At 37.7% G+C, this 19647-nt stretch overlaps 1 protein-coding gene across 4 annotated transcripts in view; it reads right to left on the bottom strand.

The window, feature by feature from the left end:
- Positions 1-12102: 12102 nt before the first annotated feature.
- LOC106653442 (lachesin-like) overlaps positions 12103-19647 on the bottom strand; it is a 122859-nt gene continuing 115314 nt past the window's right edge. For 3 of the 4 annotated variants that reach the window (XM_023459981.1, XM_023459987.1, XM_023459983.1), the window contains 2 exons: positions 18584-18742; positions 12103-18227 (listed from right to left, as the gene is read on the bottom strand). In XM_023459981.1, coding sequence (XP_023315749.1) covers positions 18633-18742 — 110 coding nt within the window. In that variant the 3' untranslated portion in view covers positions 12103-18227; positions 18584-18632. Of the gene's footprint in view, positions 18228-18573; positions 18743-19647 lie in introns of those variants that run through there. The other variant, XM_023459977.1, reaches the window with a different exon arrangement.

The raw sequence follows: 19647 nt of genomic DNA, 5'->3' as shown, positions 1-19647 counted from the left end.
ATTTTTTTGTATTATTATATGTAAAAATCGACTTTTCGGAATTTTCACTCAAACTTTCTTTCAACATACGTATGTTTTGGCTCGCATTGACGCATTAAAAAAGTTTAATAATTTAACGTCGTATAAATAACTTGATAAATTGTTTTTCATTCTTAGAATACACTGAGTGACAAATATCTTACCTGCTCAGTTTATAACGAGCTATCAAACTGTTTGAAAGATCACGCTACGTTGTGACAGGTCACGCCAGGGTCTTCTGGTAATTTGTGATTTTTTCCGTCTAGCAATGCAAACTTCCTTGCAAATGGAAAAAAATATATGTTCAATAACTCAACGTACTAGTATAGAATGATCCCAATCAATTTTTAATATTCTGTTGTGCACGCTTACGGAAGCCATATGTGGTAATAAATAGAAACCGAAAAAAAAGGTTTCATCGGAACGAATAACAATATCAAGTTATAAATCGTCCGAGTCTCTAACACCGTTTTGAAAGTGTTAATGTAAAAATCTGTCACATATTATGCAGACGAGATTATATGACAGGCTGTATATTCAGCTGACAGTGAAAAAGTGATTTATGTAGGGACTTTAGGCGCAGACTGAAATGTACGTAGCTAGAAATGGTGTGTTGCACACAAACTTGTGCAGTATAATATTAATGAAGTACAAATATTAACTACAGTTTAATTGAGCCAGTAACGTAACTTTAACGTCGCTCGCATACGTCTGCAAGCGCGCGGAGCACATAGCTATATTTATAAACAAGTAGTAATACTCTGCGTGTCGAGTTGGATTTTAATGCAACAACGCGTCTGGATCTCAACAAGGAGCATGAGCAACTCTACGTAATAATATGATGGGTATGAATGTGCTTGTGCATGCGTACGCGGGTGTTTGCATGCGACGAGCGAGCCAATAAAGGCGAGCACTAAGCGTATGGAGCACAACACAGAGCATGTCGCGTCATCTCCTTCGTCGTCGTCGTCGTCGTCGTCGTCGTCGTCGTCGTCGTCGTCGTTATCGTCCGAGCGCGTACAATTCCGTTTTAGACATTGTTATTCAAGGCGCAGTGCCCCATTGCTGTTGCCGTAGCTCAGCATACATGCAAATGCATCCGGTTAACCTGTAACATTATGAGTGCGCAGCAGCAACAGCAAGCATCTTGTACCCTCCGCCGCGCTCATCGCTACCTTTCGTACAACCTTAACTCACTCTCGCCCTCTTCCTCTCCCTCGCTTCCTTTAACTCAAACTTACACGCGTTAAAGACCAAACTTAGCTCCATACCGAATTGCCTCTTCTTAATCACACGTCGTAGTTTTCTTACCACCCGTGTCTCGTGTGCTACTATATTCACATACTTCACTCACATATGAGCTAAAGAGCCACAGTCCCGCACTCGAGTTCGTTATGCATACGAGTGTCAGTACACGTAAAACTAGATGGTCGCATGGAAGTCATGTTTAAGTACATTTACTTTTGCTTTTTCTTTGTCATCTTCTTCCTCAGTTTTTCCAGAGACAGTGAACTTTTTCGCGAGGTTTATGCAACCGTCGGCCATTGGATCATTTTCTCATAAAACCAGCGTTTACCGAGCTTCTAGATGAGAGTAAATATAACTACTCTCTCTCTCTCTTTCTCTCTTTCCTCTAGCCCCCTTTCCTTTGCCTTTTTATCCTACTTCTTTCACTTTTTTTACGCTCCAGTGTCTCTCGCAAGGGAGTTATTTTCAAGAAATTTATTTTTCGTTGAGAATTGCACATTGCCTGGTTACAACTGAGCTTAATGCAATATACCTTGAAGCTTACTTTGTTCACTTCCTACGTTTAATGCTGAAACAGACCACTTTTCTCGCTTTAAAAAATATTATCATCTTCACATATCTGCAAAACTAATTAGCTTTCAAACATATGTTAACATTATTCAGGAATATAATTTTTAATAATAATTATGAGACATGTTTTTTCAAGCTCTAGAGTAATCAAGAGGGAATAGTGACGGACAACTTTTCACGTGAGAAAAACCAACTAATAAAGCCCTCTTTTATTATAAAATTCATATCACAGAGTTTTAAGATGTTGAATAAGCCTAACTCAAATTTTTAACGATCATGCCTGTAAAAATATAATTTATATTTTGACACAGTAAATACATTCACAGCTGTTTAAGCACTTTTGTTTTAATTGCTATGTAGTTGCTTCGCTGCCAAGTTATTCATAGCGAGAAAACTGAATATAACGGAGACATAAAGAAACGATTTGTGAAAATCGCAGGTTTGGTTGAATAAGTGCACAAATTACTTTTCGGCATTGGTCTGACAATCACGAAGGTTTAGGAAGTAAATGCACGAAAGAAAATTAAAAAATTTTTTCAGTTGCTACAATATAAATATTTTTCATAAATTTACACAAATAATATATATTTGAGCGTGTTAAAGTAAAAGAAAAATCAAAAGTCATTTATATTCTTTGATTTAAATGGTTAGAAACAGCGACAGAAAATGTAAATAAATCTCTACTTTGAGAGCTGTCCTACCAATTCGGATCAAGAAAAATAAGTAGCGATACAACTAAAACGGAAATATCGTTATAGGCATTATAAGCGAAACATTTTTGTCTTCTCTCGACTCTCGAAGCAGAGAAAAGGTACGTATGCTCGAAGGTGCACGATGGGTAAAACTCCTTGGCGCCCTGCTGCAGCTGCTTATACACATTTATCGTAGCTCGGTCTTGTATGGGAGCTTAGATCCACACAGAGGCGTACTACGCGAGTGTGCACGCATGAAGCTAAGACGTCTGCCAGGACGTATATCCCGATTAAGGTGATAGAACGACAAGGACGATGTCTTAGCGCGTTCGTGCCTGCTTTCATACAAATAGCTATCACATACTGTGGGCTCCTCTTCGCACTGCGACACGTACGTATTACAGCGTACGTAGCGACACATGGCTAGAGAGAGAGAGCGAGCAAGCGCTTGCGAAACGATATCATCATTGCTTCTGCAGTGCGAGAGATTCTTTCTCTCTCTTTCAGCTCTTCTCGTGCCGGCGCTTTTTTTCTCCTTTTCGTAAGCTTTCCCTTTGCAGATACGTTTTTATTCGCTTCTCTCTCAATTGCAATTTCCATTCTCAAAGGTACTTGTTTTTCTTTACGCTCAATACTGCGCGACGTCGTTGCCGTTATGATATCTTTTCTCATATGGCAACTTTCATTATACGCGAGCGGCTTCGTTAGGTCACGCACTCACTTATCATTATATACGATTGAAGACGCCGCATATTGCACGTGCTATATCCAACCCGCGTCATACACGTCTTGTTTTCCAATGGGCTCGTATCTCATTTCGAAACATGGCCATACGCAAAACAAGAAAGAAAAAAAGCTCCAGTCGTCGGGAAATGCGCGAGGCTGACCTTTGTGATGAAGCTGCGCGAACGCGCGAGTAACGAGCTATAATGAGAGAGTGGCCTTCATTCTTTCGGAACTTTGCTCCAAGTTGTTGCCTCTGCAGCGTCTTTTTTTCTTATTTGAGGCGCGTAATGCCAAAGCCTATGCGCGATGTCGTTGTTCATTACGCAAATGGCAGCTGCTTTGCGAGCAGCACAAGATCATCTTTATTCTCGAACCTTGGAGCCACGGAGAATGAGCATGATTGTCGTGAAACTCGGATTAGGCTCTTTTCGTAATTGCTCATGCACGCCTAAGAGATGGAGCTATGAAAAAAGTTAGTCCACTGAAAAAAGATTGAAATATAAACATTCTTTCCAACAGACAACGAAAAAAAACAATGCAGTCAGTCATCAATTATTATTTATGTCATCAAAAAAGCTTTTTACGCAAGACCAAGCATCGTACATGTTTTTTATGTCACAGCTATGTTATGAAGTAAGTATGCAACAACGCGAGATAACATTTACATCTTTTATAAAATTATAGATGAATGAATCAATTGAGAGAAAAAAAATGAGAAGATATACTATAGCGAGCCCCCAGAATGATATGTGAAAAAAACGCCTCAAGTAGACTCTAGTTCAAAACGCCTGCAGAAAATGTAATTTCATTCTTTGTGGCATTGGAAAATATCATTTTCTTTTATATTTAACTACTAGACGTTAGGAATAAAGTATGATTATTCATAACAAACGCAAACTAATAGAATGACAAATAGAAAATTTCTGACCTTGAAAATGAATTTGTGAATCGCAACTTGAGCGATTCGCCCATTTGTCAGTGGAATTTTCATCGATTAAGCTCCTGTACGAAACAGTCGCATCTGTCAGTTTTTAGAGGACGACGCAATACATCATAACGAACGAGAGAGCGAGATAAAATGAGAAAAAGTGTAAAGAGAAAGCGATGCAAGTAGCGACGTATACGTAGGTAGGTGCCTGCAGATATTATATATGAGTTCGCGACGATTGTAAGTGGCTAGACCATCTATCTTGCAAAGCTCATACAAACGTCCCGGGCGTTAAAGCACAAGCCGATATATAGCTCAACTATGATACGTGGGGGGAGGAGGCACCCCCCACTACCAGTGCAAAGACATTTCACAATTCGTCTCATAATATTTCTCGAGCAAATATTTGCTAATAAATATTAGAATTTACAAGCTTATTGTTCTTACAAATCAAACGTGAAAATATCAACAAGGCATCAGCCGATGTATTCCTCAAGTACATAGAATCAATTTACAAGAACAAGTACCAATCCCTTTTCGTTTCAGCTCGATCGGGTTAGATAATCGAACTCAAATGAAATGCAAACGATGCGAAATCAATCTGCAGGCTTTAATATAAACGTATACATAAAGATCCACATGCGCGATCGGCGATCGTGAAAGCCAGTTAATCCGACACGTATTACATGTACATAACTGTTCAATTTGCCATCATGATATTACACTTGTGATAGCGTTCAATAATCAAGTTTCAAGTTGAAAACTATAGCGATGAAATTTATTTTATCCCACGTATATTGATACGCCATTGTATATCGTATGTGTGCAAAGCTTCATTAAATATTTTTCTTTTTTATCGTAACATTATCATTGCAGAGATAGCATCTGTTCATTAGTGCGACTCGTTATGCACTGCCTCGCATTTTAAAAAATATCGTAGAAATAATAAAATCGATAATTCCGAAGCACGATGATTGAACTCGACGATCCAGCATAAGCTTGTGAATTTTTTAGCTCACTTTACGGCATAAGCTCACGAAAATTTTGAGATTTTATGCCGCGATTTCTAGGATCGGATCGTCATTGATTTCTATCGTGGGCTTTTACTCTTTTTCGCTTTATCTTTTTTCTTCCCTCTCTCACTCTCTCTGTCTCTCTCTCTCTCTCTCGCTCCGTGGTCCGATTGTTTCAAATGCTCTCGGGCTAGCTCATTTATTCTCATCTCTTTCGCTTGGCTTTAACCACGATTCGTAAAAGCGCGTACGGGAGGGAGATACGAGAGCGAAGAAGAGAGAACTCACTTCAGCTAGCGGCTCTCCTATAGATAGATGTATGCTTATATATATAGCCAGGTATATAACTGGGCAAGTCGTTTTCATTGGAATCGAGCTCGAGCCCCAAGAGCAACAGCGTAGCGCGATCGGACTCAGGGCTGTAAGCTTTCGTTCATTCTCGCTCACGAATCGACCTGTATTTACTCAGGATTCCAACCATTTCACGCTGTCGTGGTAACGAACAAAAGCCTCGCGCGCACCAGCGAGCTCCCCTCGAAAATTAAAGCCTCGCCATGCTCGCGTGTCTCTCTTTCTCGTTCGTAGCTTCCTACTGTACTATTCCTTTCGCACTCGCTGCTACTTGCTACCCGCTACCCGCTTTTCGCTCGTTACAACGCACAGCGTCCGAGAATCCGAGTATTGCGGCCCGCTGCAGCGGCGGATTTCGATTCGCTATTTTCGATCTTGTTGAGAGGGAAAGCGAGCGTCGGAGAACCAGCACCTGCAGCGAGCCTGGTCGCTCATTCCGATTACTGTTTGCTTCAATTTCATCGATGTTATTTGAATAACTGCTTCCGTTTGCGCACTGTCTCTTCATATATTCAGTCGAGAAACTTATACCCGACCGTGCAGTCTCTTACTTTTGTTGCCTTCCTGTTTGCACATTTTTTTGCTTCCATTTCAGTGTTATGCGCAGAGTGTGTCTATATACGTGTGAGTCCTCTACGATGCTGCTCTATTCTCCGTTTGTCTTGATCATACCCGAGACACCTATAGGTGCTCGCGATAGCCAACTGTCCTTCCCTAGCCGTTAAAGATTCCAGTTTACTTTAAGAATTAAGGTAGCTTACTCAACAAAATCAAGCATTGACTACTAATGGTGCAAGCTTCTTAACTCGAAAAAAAAGTGCCATAAATGCGTAAGGAACATGAAGTTACCAAACATTCATTTGGAAGCTTTTCCATTTTTAGCTTGATATCAGAATTTTTGAATGATTATTAGATCAATTGTTGCAATATAAATAGATAACGCAATAGCGCATGCATGCGGTATAGCTCGTTATATTTGACTCTTTTTTTGAAGAGCTTTTATAAAAAACGTTAAGAAAAAATACGAGAATAACGTGCACTTTTATTCCATCCCTTTTTCTCAAACCAGTATATTAATACATAATGTGTATTCCTGCACGATCTTGATATTCAACTTTACATCTTTGTACCAGATACTTTATTTTATTCATTTTTTTTTTCTCATAGACTGTGAATATGTAAATAGTTTTTGAGCACGTTTATTCGTGTTTCGAAATAAATTTGCGTTACTTTTTCAGAAAATCGAAATTTGTATACGATGTTGGCGTTGCAATCAGGGTGGGTATAGTGCGAGGTAAGACAAGCTGCAAAGTAAGAAAAGCTCTGCTTGCGCGAGCTGACGAATAATGGCGCAAGAAAAATTTGACCTATATTTCGTAGAGCACATAAGCATCGGTGGCTGTAGCGCGCGCGGCATCATCGTATCATGGTTTGCAGCTTGCGCATCTACGGCAAGAGCTGCAAGTTCCCACAGGATTGGGAGTTGGCTTGCGTTCGGTGCGATCTTCTTACCGCTCGCGTATACACCGTAAGATACATCGGGAGAAATGCAGCACGGCTCACCTATACATGCAGCTGACTTTGGCTGCTGCTGCTGCCGCCGTTGCTGCGTGCTGCCGCTGTGTTCCTTGCTTTATGCTCTACATATCTATGTATGTATGCACGTACGTGTGAGAGTACGTAGCGATGGTGTGTATATATACACGGAGAGCCGAGAGCAGCTAGCTCCCCCGAAACGCCGCAGCTCTACTTAATATTACAGAGTATTACCCCCTGCATCGAGGCCTAGACAGCGCCAGCTGCGAAATCATATATTCGCGAGCTAGCTTCGAGTTACTTTAGCCTGCGGCCCATAATGGCTACGTAATACAGTCGTTTCCCTCCAAAAATACATTGATACACCCGCGTATATTATATGGCGAGTTTATTATGCAAACGTTGCTGGACTATGCGTTAACAAACGCAAAATGTACCAGGCTACCTTTAAACAAACCACCTAAGAATTGCTTTTCACTCGCTATGTTTATACGAAATTCGGATCACGCGTAAATTTTTGCATCCACGCAGTGAGAGAGAGACGTAGATGGATAGAGATATGTATACATATAGCATAGACGCTATAAATGTACGATGTGGATAGTTGGAGCACGTAATTTTGAAGCGACTGTTCGAAGGATCGGCATAGATCCGAGAAAATTTCATCTCATACCCAGTAGCGTGTGCGCACGCTGATCGTCAATTCGGATATGCGCTCTGCGTAGGCAACGTCGTTTGATGATGTATGCATTCGTCTGCGTGCTTTCCACTAGCTATATCATCACGTATAGATGCAGCTCCAACAACCTGTGATCTACGCTTCGCTCAAATTGTTTATGTTTTCTGCGGTATAACGTTGTTAAGCATTTTTTCATGTCAATTTGTTTATTTATTTATTTATCTATTTTGACCGCTTGTACAATCTCAAAAATATGAATTTTCGAAGACAGGTACTCATCAATCGTATATTTTTCTTCTTTATTATCATAAATCAATTGAGCAAACGATCGCCCGCCTCGACTAATTAATGTATAGTGATTAAGACTGTAGGTAAATGGTCTGAATGTTTGATGAGGAGATTTTTCATTGATTTTGTTTGTCAAGGGCTCAGTAGTCGTGAGTTAGTACCGAGACATCTTCTTACGCGCAAAAGGGAGAAAAAGGAGTCCAGCTAACTTATAAAAAATTAAAGATTAGCAAAGGCGAGTCTGCCTCCAGAGGTTCCAAATAACGTGAAACACGAACACAGAACCTTCGCGACCCTCTTTTTCACTTTGGCGAAGTGCGCGCAGCTATCGAGATCGGGTGGATTCCTCTTCAGTCGACTTTCGATTCTAGGCTTTATTTATAATGTATGTATATGCGCGTCTATATACACGCAAGGCACACATACGTATACAAAGTCTCATGTACGTGCATAGACATTCTTAGGCCGAACGTGCGAGTTATACGTGTTCGCATGTAGACGTGTCGGTCGTACGACTCAGCTTGTCGCTCGAACTATACATCGACTCTTCTCGCTACCTTTTTTATACGTGCTCGTTGCTTTTCTCTCACTCACTCGCTCGATCCTTCAGAAAAACGTTTTACTAGTGAGCAAAAGCTACCTACACATACGAACGTCTATATTTTAAAAACATGTTTCAAAGTCGGTATTTTCGAATGGCTCAAGAAGAGACTGCCGCGACGATTGAGCCGACTAGTTTTGTGCCTCTGCAGAGAAAAGGTCAACATCGTCCGAGTAATGTTAGCTGCGAGCTTGTAGAAATCTCACTCGCAACTCACAATTTGTCCAAAGTCCGTGCGAGCCAGCGAGGAAGCTGTTGCACGTACGAAGCTAGCTTCTGGCCTCCATACGTGGGATGCACGTTGCTCGTGAATATTAATTTTTAATATTTGTGCTCTTACTTTGCGCAGTCTCTCTCTCTCTCTCACTCTCTTCTCGATAATATACCGAACGCATACACATACGTTTGCTGCTTAATGTTTACTAAACCTCTGAATTATGTAGAGTACGTTTTGGACGAGCTCGTGCATATATGTACACTGGCAATATGCACTTTAAGCATCCCACGGATTCTCATGAAAGCATTTATTTTGCTAAAACTTACAAGTAATGTTCTGTAACAATAGGTAATACATGCCATTTAAATTAAATGTTCGATGCTTACGGTTAATAAAAATACATTTAAAATCTGCAAATATAATAATAAATATTTTAATTAATCATCTTTTCCATGAACGTTTTATTTCAAAGATAAATTTTAATTCGAGAAATTCGAGCGAAAAAACTTATCGTTACGAAAAGAACGTTTAGAGCGCTAGAAAATTATTACTCCATAAAGCAGCGGTCAATTTTCCAATACAGCTGCTAATTACGTGGGCTTAAATCTCTCATAGATAATGAAATCAATGAGTAAACAAACAAATACTTATAGAATTGATTAATTTTTAATATTTGGACGAAATATCGAATTATCGAAAACGAGACTAAATTCAATCGACTTTTCAGTCCTTTGATTGACGAACTAGGATGTTCATTTGAGTTAGACCCTGCACAAACGAATGTGGCAAATAATACTTTCTCGGCACGTGTGTCTTTTATATTTACTTTTATCGGCTGCACAGCTGTAATGTGTCTGTTACGCTGTACCTACAGTTCACAGTTTACTGATACTCGTCTGCAAGCTTCATCTAACTTCTTTTTTCGTGATCTTTCTTTCTGTGTGTCCGTCTTTTTTCTCATCCCTTTCTCCCTTTCCATCTTTTTCTATACGCTCAAGCACCCTCGTTAAGCGCCGACGTGTTCGATTTTCGAATGGTTGGGTTTTTGGTGAACATTATTTTCGGGCTGCAAATCGGTGGTAGCTTCCCCCTCCATCGACTAATCAACCGCGATCGAGATACTTTTTTTATTTTTCCCATCTCTCTCATTTTGCTTCTATCCTTATTGTTTAATGAGATTAAGCCAAACGAAGCAGCGTCTTTTTTCAAGACCATTCTTCTTTTTTTTAATCTTTTCAAATAATTTTGCTCAGTTGTATATGTGAGTGTATACTCTGAACTTTATTTTTGATATTTTGATTGTTGTTAAAGAAACTGCATCATTCTCGAAGATCAACAATTATTACATGAAATTTTAATTTTTTTAATCGCAATATAATAAAAAATTGTATGGTGCATAATATATTTCGATTTTTTTGACACTTTCTATAAGAGTTTATTACTACCAATCAACTATAATCTGATAATTGTACTTTTCAATCTTTCTCTTCTGATCGGTAACCTTGCTGTATTTTTTCTATTTTGATTCCATTGAATACGATTAGCTGAGAACATAATACTGCTTTTAAAGTTTTTTCAAACCTTGCACAGTTGGCATTGCGTCTGGATTATTTGAATTGATTTGAAGGTTGTGCGAAATTCCACATATATATCGGAGGCGATGTATTGTTAAGTGAAATAGTTTTTATTAGTAAATTTAAAAAATAATAATTTTTCAAACATCGTGCATGAAATCATGCAGTTACATACTTCATTTATATAGTTATTAAAGCAATCCATAAACAGAAACAGTCTTTCACAACAATAAATAAAAATTAATTTTAGAAAAGGAATTGTCCATTATAGAGAAAAATGCAAATGCTTTAAGGGGGTTCAATTTTCAAGCATTCTCTTTCAATAAACTATATTTCTTAAATTTTACAACTCCAGGTTCGTAAATTTTAAAAAAACACTATATAATTCCTTACATCCATAGTTGCGAATAGTATTGAAAATGTACCTTTGTTCAAAGATGACATCAAAAAGAGGTAAAATTAATGACACTTGACTGCTGTTTGTTCTTTATTACCTCCAGGATCGGTTCCGATTTACTTCTCCAAGATTATTTGAGAAAAAACCTGTCTGCTCATCAGCCTTCAAGCGCTTACATTAAATTCCAATAAATAAAAATAGAACAAACTAATATTTTGCATAAACTATAGCTTTCTTGTAGTTTTGTAATCTACTATGAAGTATAAAAAAATTATTTAGAAAAATTTTCTCAAAGTTATTACAGTGTAAAATAAAGTATAGAATTATATAAATGCTTAAATATGAATAAGTGCTGATACCGAAATAAAATTGGAGGCTTAAAACTTATTTTCTGAAATTTGTAATAAAAATTTTCCTGACGTGTTTAAATATTTAAGTGTAAAATGAAGGAAAAATATTCAGTAGAAATATCAGAAGTCAATTTTAAAAATTTTTATTTTTTGATTAAAAAATTTTTAAAACAATATTTAAAAGAAAGGTAAGAAATACATATTATTACTTATTACCTAAATCGTAGGTAAACAAATAATTTGTTTTTAAATTTTTATTTCTAGTAAATATATTTAATTAACTTTGTGCTTATCGTTTCTCATTTTCATAAAAGTAATATCTAGAAGGTTTTCATCAAGTTTCAATATCATTTCCTAAATATTTTATGCATTCAAATGGTAGTTGATGTAGTCAATTTTGACTTGTCGAATTTGTAATTCCTTTGAACTATTTTTGAAAGTAAAACTCGCGAGAAATAGAGTGTCAGACCAGTGATATATACAAGAGTATAAAGGAGAAACTCGCGTTGCAGGCCATTATCATTTATATGAAAACCTTCGCATCCCTTATGCATAGTCATTATCGTATTTTTTACTTTTCTATTTGCTCTCAGATCATAGCGATTAATACAATACTTTTTCAGTATTTATGGTAGATGATGGATTGTAGAAGAATTTTAATTAAAATGTTTTTCACATTGAAATTTTACGCCCGCTTATTTGTAAAATTTTGATCGACAAATTTATATGAAACTTATATGATATGAACGATTTTTTATTTTTCAAAGGAAAATTCAACGATTGGTTTCTTTTTATAATTGACTATTTCGTTGACTTTTAAATGAAGGGTTTGAAAAAAATGTACACAAAATAGTTAAATGATTAATTAAAATTTATTTGGTTAGTATTTTTTTAACATCAAATTATAATGGCGATATCACAAAATGTCTGGCAAATTTTTTTGAGAGTACACAAAATCCCTCTTTACTCGTACTTTTGATCATTTTTAGAAGTTATTTTACAAATAAAAAACAAAATATTTATTCTTACATTAATTTTTTATGTCTTACATTATGAAAAATAACAGATGATGGAAAAAACAAATCTTCATTGATGCAAGTATGTTGTTTTATGTGTGAAAATCCAAGTAATCATAAACGAGCGAGGTACAGTGCTTTTACAATACAATTAATTGAATGTTCCTGTAGTGGGAAATGTGAAAACTAACATAGAAAACTACCCACTTGTTGATTTTCTATTTTTATTGTAATGATTCTGATTTAGGGACACTGACTTACTATTCGATTTGATATCTATTGATAAGAATATACATACTTAAGCACAAGGTGATATTTCATATGGAATACTCCTGTCGCTCTCAACAATATTCATTATTTTTCGCAAGCTTAGCAATTACTTATATAAATATATTCACATTATTTTATTTACAGGATAAAATATGAATTATGTACTCGCAACAAAATGGTATTTTATTTGATTATTAATTATATGTTCTAAACAAATACTGGACGTACACAATGCCGGATGATTTTTTTTAAATTGCTGACTAATTCCTTATTCTATCATGTGATTACAGTTTATTGCATTACAATAATAACTAAGATACGTTAAAAATAAGACTCGAGTAACAAGAAAATTACATTCATACATTTTTAATGTTCAACCATTTTTTTAAATCATATAGTGATTTTCGTGCTAAAATGTACAAATAACATGAAATATTGCAAAGTTGTATATAATTTGGCACTTTTTACTATTTGAAAATATTTACATCACATGTCACTAAAATAAAATAAATTTTCACCGAAAAAACTTTTTCTTGCACACAATTAAAACGCAATATTATACCACGCTTATAGATAGTTATTATTTTATCGGTATAGTTCGTAATATTACCTTAGTATGATTACACTTTTTAACCGGCGAAAACTGATAAGATAATTTTTATTTTGTATATTTGTACACATAACTATGATTAATTTATACACAATTCTATTTACAATTATTTTAAGCATAAATATATTAATACAATCTCAACATAAAAGCATAAATTCAAATGGTATATTTTATTTTGCAATCAGATTTCAAGCACCAAGAACTTATTTTATAAAATTATTTTTCCAATTATTTTTTCTATAATTTATTAATTATAAGCATCATCTGTTTTAACATATAGCATTTCAAAGTAAGCGATAATACTTTCAATCGTTTTTATGTTACTGTCTGTCAAATACGACGAAACATTTCAAATGTCATAATTTTTTAGATTTCAATCTAAGCTAATATAACCATGTGCTTTCATTGAATACCATCAGATATGACTTATTCAGCGTTTGAACACGTTTTTGTTTTTTTTTCATACGTGTCACAATTTATTACTTTTTTTCCTTGGAGAGTATTAAATGCAAAAAAATTGCTTGCCTAAAATTCAGTTATTAAAAGATCTGATGCGTTTCCATACGCAACAGGTGAAAAAATCTTGCAAAAAATGAGATACATGACAGATGTGAATCAAATTAAACATTAAAAGTTCTATCGCGTTAAACTCGTGTTAAATAAAATCGCGTGTATGCTTCATCTAAAAGGCTTGGCACCAACTTTAATGGATCTGCGCGGAAGTAGGTTCATTTGAAGGTGTAACTCTTTAACTCAATAACGAAAAAGAACGAAGAGGCAAGATAGATTCTGTTTCTGCGGCGAAGAGAAGAAGAGAGAACGAGAAGTGAGTAAGTTGAACTCGTGCGTGAATTAATTCTTGCGCATATGTATGGGTGTATATAGGCAGAAAGGTTGAGGGAGTCAGAACTAACGCAGTGTCTGCTTATTTAGCACTTTCACTAAATAGGGAATGGGGGTAAAGACTTTGTCTTTCGCTCTTTTTCTTCGACAGTCGCGTTCGCGACCACGAGAAGTTAGTTAGTTTGACTGTCAAAGCGCTTGGTCGAGCTTTTGCGGCCAACGAAATTGACGTTGGTGCGCGCGTCTGTCGTCCATGTGCGCAAGTGGATTTTACTGGTCTCCCACGAAAATTTCGCTAACTCTCATTCGGAATCATTGCTGTGCGCTAGCTTACTAGATGCCAGATGCAACAGTCTAACTTATTAGCAAATCCAGGACCAAGACCTTTTTGCACCCTAGTCCGTTTGATGTCTCGATCCGGCTAATATAGTTTGCTCTTATCGCACATGAACAATTCCACAGTTTACTTTGAACTAGCAAAATTTGAATTTTACCTACTGCATGCATATTGAAAGCAATGAAAAAAAAAATGAAAATAAATTTATCTGAAAGTGAGAAGGTACAGAATTGTTTTTTCTGTTACTACAAAATTGATAGATGTTAGGTCAAATGGAATATTATGATTAAGCTAATACTAAAAATTTTTTTCTACTCGTTTGAAGTCGGAGGTCATCCTGAGGGTACTATATTTAACTTTAAATACAAACTAAGCACAACTGTAGGGAAAACCCATGCGCTCGTCATTTCATGTTCGCGCAGTGTAAGCGTTTTTCTTGTTCTGCCCATAGCAACTTATACTTATGATAGTGGTATTAATTTACTTTTTGCGTGAATTTTCAAATGCAGAGTCATGAGAATAGGGAATTTTTCGGATTTGTCGCGAGAAATTTACTCATTAAAAAAGGTTACAGCGATTGTTGCGTATTTGTTGTTATGACTGTTCCCCGGACAAGAGCAGCAGTAACCTAGCATAACAAAGAGTAATAAAAGTGTGTTGGAGTGAAAAGTAAAGAAAAAGCAGCTAGCGTTAAAGTCGAAGAAAGAAAAAAGATGAGCACTCTTAACGTACACGGCAAGGGGATGAGTTTATGTTTCACGAGTGACATGTGATGTACATTAACTCGGAGTCAAATGTATAAGTGCGTATGTGAGTATATTTAGATATTTCTGTACTTTCGTTGGTGCTCTTGGGCCATGCTCATGCGCCCAAGAGTGCTACGTGTTCGAGCTTAACTTAAGCCTGAAACGCTTGCAGTAGCGCGTGGAGCGCAGGATAGATCTTTGTTCGATGGGACTACATTAAGCGTCGTTTGGCTCAAATTCACATTGACATAAGCCAATGCAGATGCTTCGTTAACGAGTTTAGGCTAATGCATCATCCTCTGAAGCTCTAATACTCATCTGCCGTGTCATATTCGGAGAACTGATACCCCTCAATTATTTTATCAATTTGTCCTTTTTTTTATCGTTCGTTCGCATGATTAGTTCAAATTGCCTCGAGAGCATTTTGGCAAATTTTCAGACAAGCAAGTATTAAATACCAGGAAAAAATATTTTCCTCCGTTTATCTGGAAAAAAATGTGATGCATGATACTCCGGTACGTCTATGTTTTGGCGTGCTATTGTAGAACGAAGCGACACTTTATTACGTTGTGGGCGGACGGGTAATGCTGCTCGTAAAATTGACTTGGTTGTTGGGCTGAGAGAAGAAGCGCGAGCGACGCTCCCAAATAGACCAAGTCGCATTGCGTAATAGCTCATAAATAGTAAGAAGTCTAGATCTTTTGGAAAATAATCCTCGCGTAAACGCTTGCTTCGATGTTTTTAAACGCCTTCAGACACGTACGCTATTGTAAATTTACGTACTTTCGTACAGCTGGACGATATACGTTATTGGGCGTTTCGAAATGGCACAGACTACACCAATTGCTGCGCAAAAGTGAAAAAACAAATTAACTCGAATAGCCGCAACTGAGCATCGGAAATATCTGTACGATCTCTGTATCGGCTGCAAAAATCAAAGATTACAATGTCATTAGTAAATCGATTCAGCGGCGACGCGCAACACACGACACGGACGCGCGCGCAATATTATCAAGTAAAATAACTCCATACAATCAGGAGTAACCGCAAATAGCGCGAATTAAAATGGCATACATGAAAGCTATCGCAAAGCTGAAAATGTTTACAGCGCGACTCGTAACGAAATATATCATCCATAAAATTCACGTGGCGCGGGTCAGGCAAAACTTGCAAGTCACGCGAGCGCGACACACAAAGTATCCTCGGGTTAGCTCAGATTCAGCGATGCTCTCACCGAGATGCCGCTACATTACGGGGCGAATTTGCGTAAACTTTATATTATGTTGACAAGGGCTTCGGGGGAGGAGCTGCGATACGCGAACAAGTTGTACGTTTTGTAGAAACGTTTGCATTGTAAATGGTAATGTCGCTGACGACGAGCAGCTCTCCAGTTGCGTGGACACGGCATCAGCAGCAGCCGTGCACAAAGCTTCAATGGCGCCGAATGGCCACTGATACGCAATGACCATTAAACGGCCTCCAGTAGGCAGTATATAAATATGAACATGCGTGAGCTGCTGGAAACGCGTGCGTGTGTAGTGCTGCGACTGCACATAGGTGTATACGCGTTATACGTAACGGCGTCAACGTGGCAGTATCTCTGTTACAGGTCGGTTGGCGCGGACTGTGGGACGCTTACGCGTCGCTTAACATAATCCTGCAGCATCCCTTCGCACGACGAGTCACCGGCACACTATAGATTACCGTCCGATACTACCCCCTAGCGTACGCCGCGTGCGTGCAGTCGTTTCATATTCGCGCGCCATCTCTCTCTCTCCCTCCCTCCCACTCTCCGTGTATCTCTCCGCGCGCTATATTAGCAGACTGGGAATCCGGGGATCACTGTCCGCGAGATGCGGAATTTAACGCTTCCTCTGTGCCTCCGCATCACGCACGGACACTTCCGCCGGCTGAGCTTCTTATCGGCCGCACAGCTTTTGTCGAGCCTTGTCTACGCGCGCCTTTCATGCCTGCGTACTACGATCCTGACGTAAACGACTTTCATCGGGCTTTTTCAATGACAAAACGAGCTTTCACTGCGAAACCATCATTGTCTATGCATACTTTTGAGAGTTTGACTTTTTTTTTATCATTCATCTCGTTGCACGGTGAGTACTAACGTGCGTCGAAGAATGAAAACGATGAAGCTTTGCTGTGGAAAGCAGAATTAATTCGACTAACAATTTGCAGGTGTACGAGTAAGCTGCGGAAACTTTGTTATGACTGGAAAGTTGGCAGTCAAACGCATAATTGCTTTAATGAAAACCATTTATGTGCTCGTTGGTGCCGTAAAACATATTGTCCAGAACTATTGAATTGGCTTTAGAAATATACTCTAAACTCTACTACCGTGAAACAAAAATACATCGACTGATCAATCGAGCATAATCAAGACCATTCAATTGAAATGTTTCGTTATTTATATTTTTGATATAATAGAGATAAGAAGTGATGGCATTTATACAATATTCTAGTTATATCACAAAAATGTTTCCTTGATTATTTTTAACTTTTGTTTGATTTATGACAATATTAAAGTGATTCACTGCCGAAGACTAAGATAATATTTTGTGTTAATTAAAATTTGTTTCCTATCATTTCAATTTCAATTCGATAAGATTCATCTAGTAAAAAAAGTAAGGAATATCAATCCTCCAAAACTTGAAAGCGGCAAATATAAATAGAAGTAGTCGTGTTTTTTTTAAGTTATAATATATTTTTCAAGTTTTTTTTCAAAAATTGTACTGAAGTCTAATTAAATACTTTCATGGAATTTTGTATATTTATTGGCAGTCGATGCAAACTTGCACCCTTCAAATTGACATAAAAATATACCGATGTACGCAAAGTTTTTTTCGATACACAGTATTATAAAACTTTTTATGTTTCGTTACCAAATTAGCAATATCTTGAGGTATTCAATCAATATAAGCGTTTTCTATATCAAATTTACAAATGTTCCTCTACTTTTCACGATTTCACCATGAAAACTGTAAGAATAAATCGAGCTCATCACCTCTTACACTTTGTAGAACAACGAAAAGCGATGATTCATGATTGGCGTCACATAACGAGTGGCACGATCCTTGAGAGCAGAGAATGTGCCGAACTAACATGGCGAATTCGTATGGCTTCCAAGAGAATATTGGCATTAAAATAGAATTACCAAGTTGTCACAAGACTTGGTATGCTGACTGTTGACGATCGGCTGTCGTTTCTGAAAAGCACGAAGCGAAGCAGACATGATCATTTTAATACATGCATTATTAATGTAATATGAAAGTCGTACATAACATAAAATTTGGGTGCACATCATAGTTATACGGTTGGAATAAAATGGAAAAAAATATCAACATGCAGAGAGGGGGCTGTGCGCGTGCTTCTTCTTTTACTTTTATTTTTGTTTGCTTGACGTAACTGAAGACTCAAGAGAGATATTTTCTCGTGACCTCACATGTCATTCTAAAGTAAAATTTTAGCATGTAAAATTCAAAGAAGCGCGTGCAAGCATAAAACATAATACAGCGCAGTAGTCTCGAAGGATGCTGGCGCTGGCGCAGCTATAGCACTCACAAATTCAGTGATGAAACGACGTCGACGACGACGAGAAAGAAGCGCTCACTCAATTCGCGGTCTGAGGAACATAAGGCGGTATGTACGGCCCAGTCAAGATGTACTGCACAGCGACGACCATCAGCTGAGGTGCACTCCATCTGATGATGTATGAGCTTCCTGAAACAGAAAATGCATTTCGCATGTTTACCCAAGACTGTTGTCTCGCGCTATACTTCTGTGCTTCAGTGCTTATTCCCTGCTTTCTCTCTCTCTCTCTCTCATATTCGCGACTCGCTTTTGTATGTAAATGTATAGCAATGGCAAGAAGAGATGAGGAGGTGTAAAAGAATAGAAAAAAAAAGTAACAACCCTGAAAAGTAATCCATGTCGACGGGCGGCTGCTGCGAGAAAGAAGCAGAAAGACAGAGCGGCAATTGGATCTGGAAAGATACGGTGGAGGATAAGAGGGGCACCGCAGATATGAAAAGACGTTTGTATAGCTACCTGCCGCGGATCATCGTAAAAAAGTTCACGTTACATCTACGCAAGACTGCACGCACGTAGTTACGCGACTGCTAGACGTGTTTTCCAGCTAAAACTTCAACCTATTTCTAGTACTGTCACTTCTGTTGCGTTGCTGCACCTTCCCCCGCTTTGCCGGCGCCGCTGCCGCCGTTTCTACCTATATGCTACTGCTACATTATTTGCCGAAAAAAAATTTGTCAACTTTTTCTTGAAATATTTCTCGACGTCATCTTGCACTGCACGCAGGTGCATTAAAAACCTTTGAGGTTCGACGGTATTTTCAGCTTTACGTTTCAAATCATCATTTTACCATCTTTAAAATTGTTTATTTTTCTTATTCATAATCGCCTTCTCACGTTTTTTGTATTAAGAACTCGCGATAATGAACTTAATCGAGTAGCGGTTTTCTGCAAGTCTGCATCGGTAAACTTTTGATTTACCATTTAATTCTAAGATTCGAATTCAAACTTGTATCGATTTTTAGTTGCACATGTACGAGAACGGAATAGACTCATTGGGTTTAAACACAATATACGCGTTATCGAATTTCCTCTGCT

Source organism: Trichogramma pretiosum, unplaced genomic scaffold (assembly GCF_000599845.2).
Source record: "Trichogramma pretiosum strain Unisexual culture from Peru unplaced genomic scaffold, Tpre_2.0 scaffold60, whole genome shotgun sequence".
Classification (NCBI taxonomy): Eukaryota; Metazoa; Arthropoda; class Insecta; order Hymenoptera; family Trichogrammatidae; genus Trichogramma; species Trichogramma pretiosum.
Note: the sequence above shows the minus strand (reverse complement) of the source record. Positions and strands in the feature narration are given on the sequence as shown.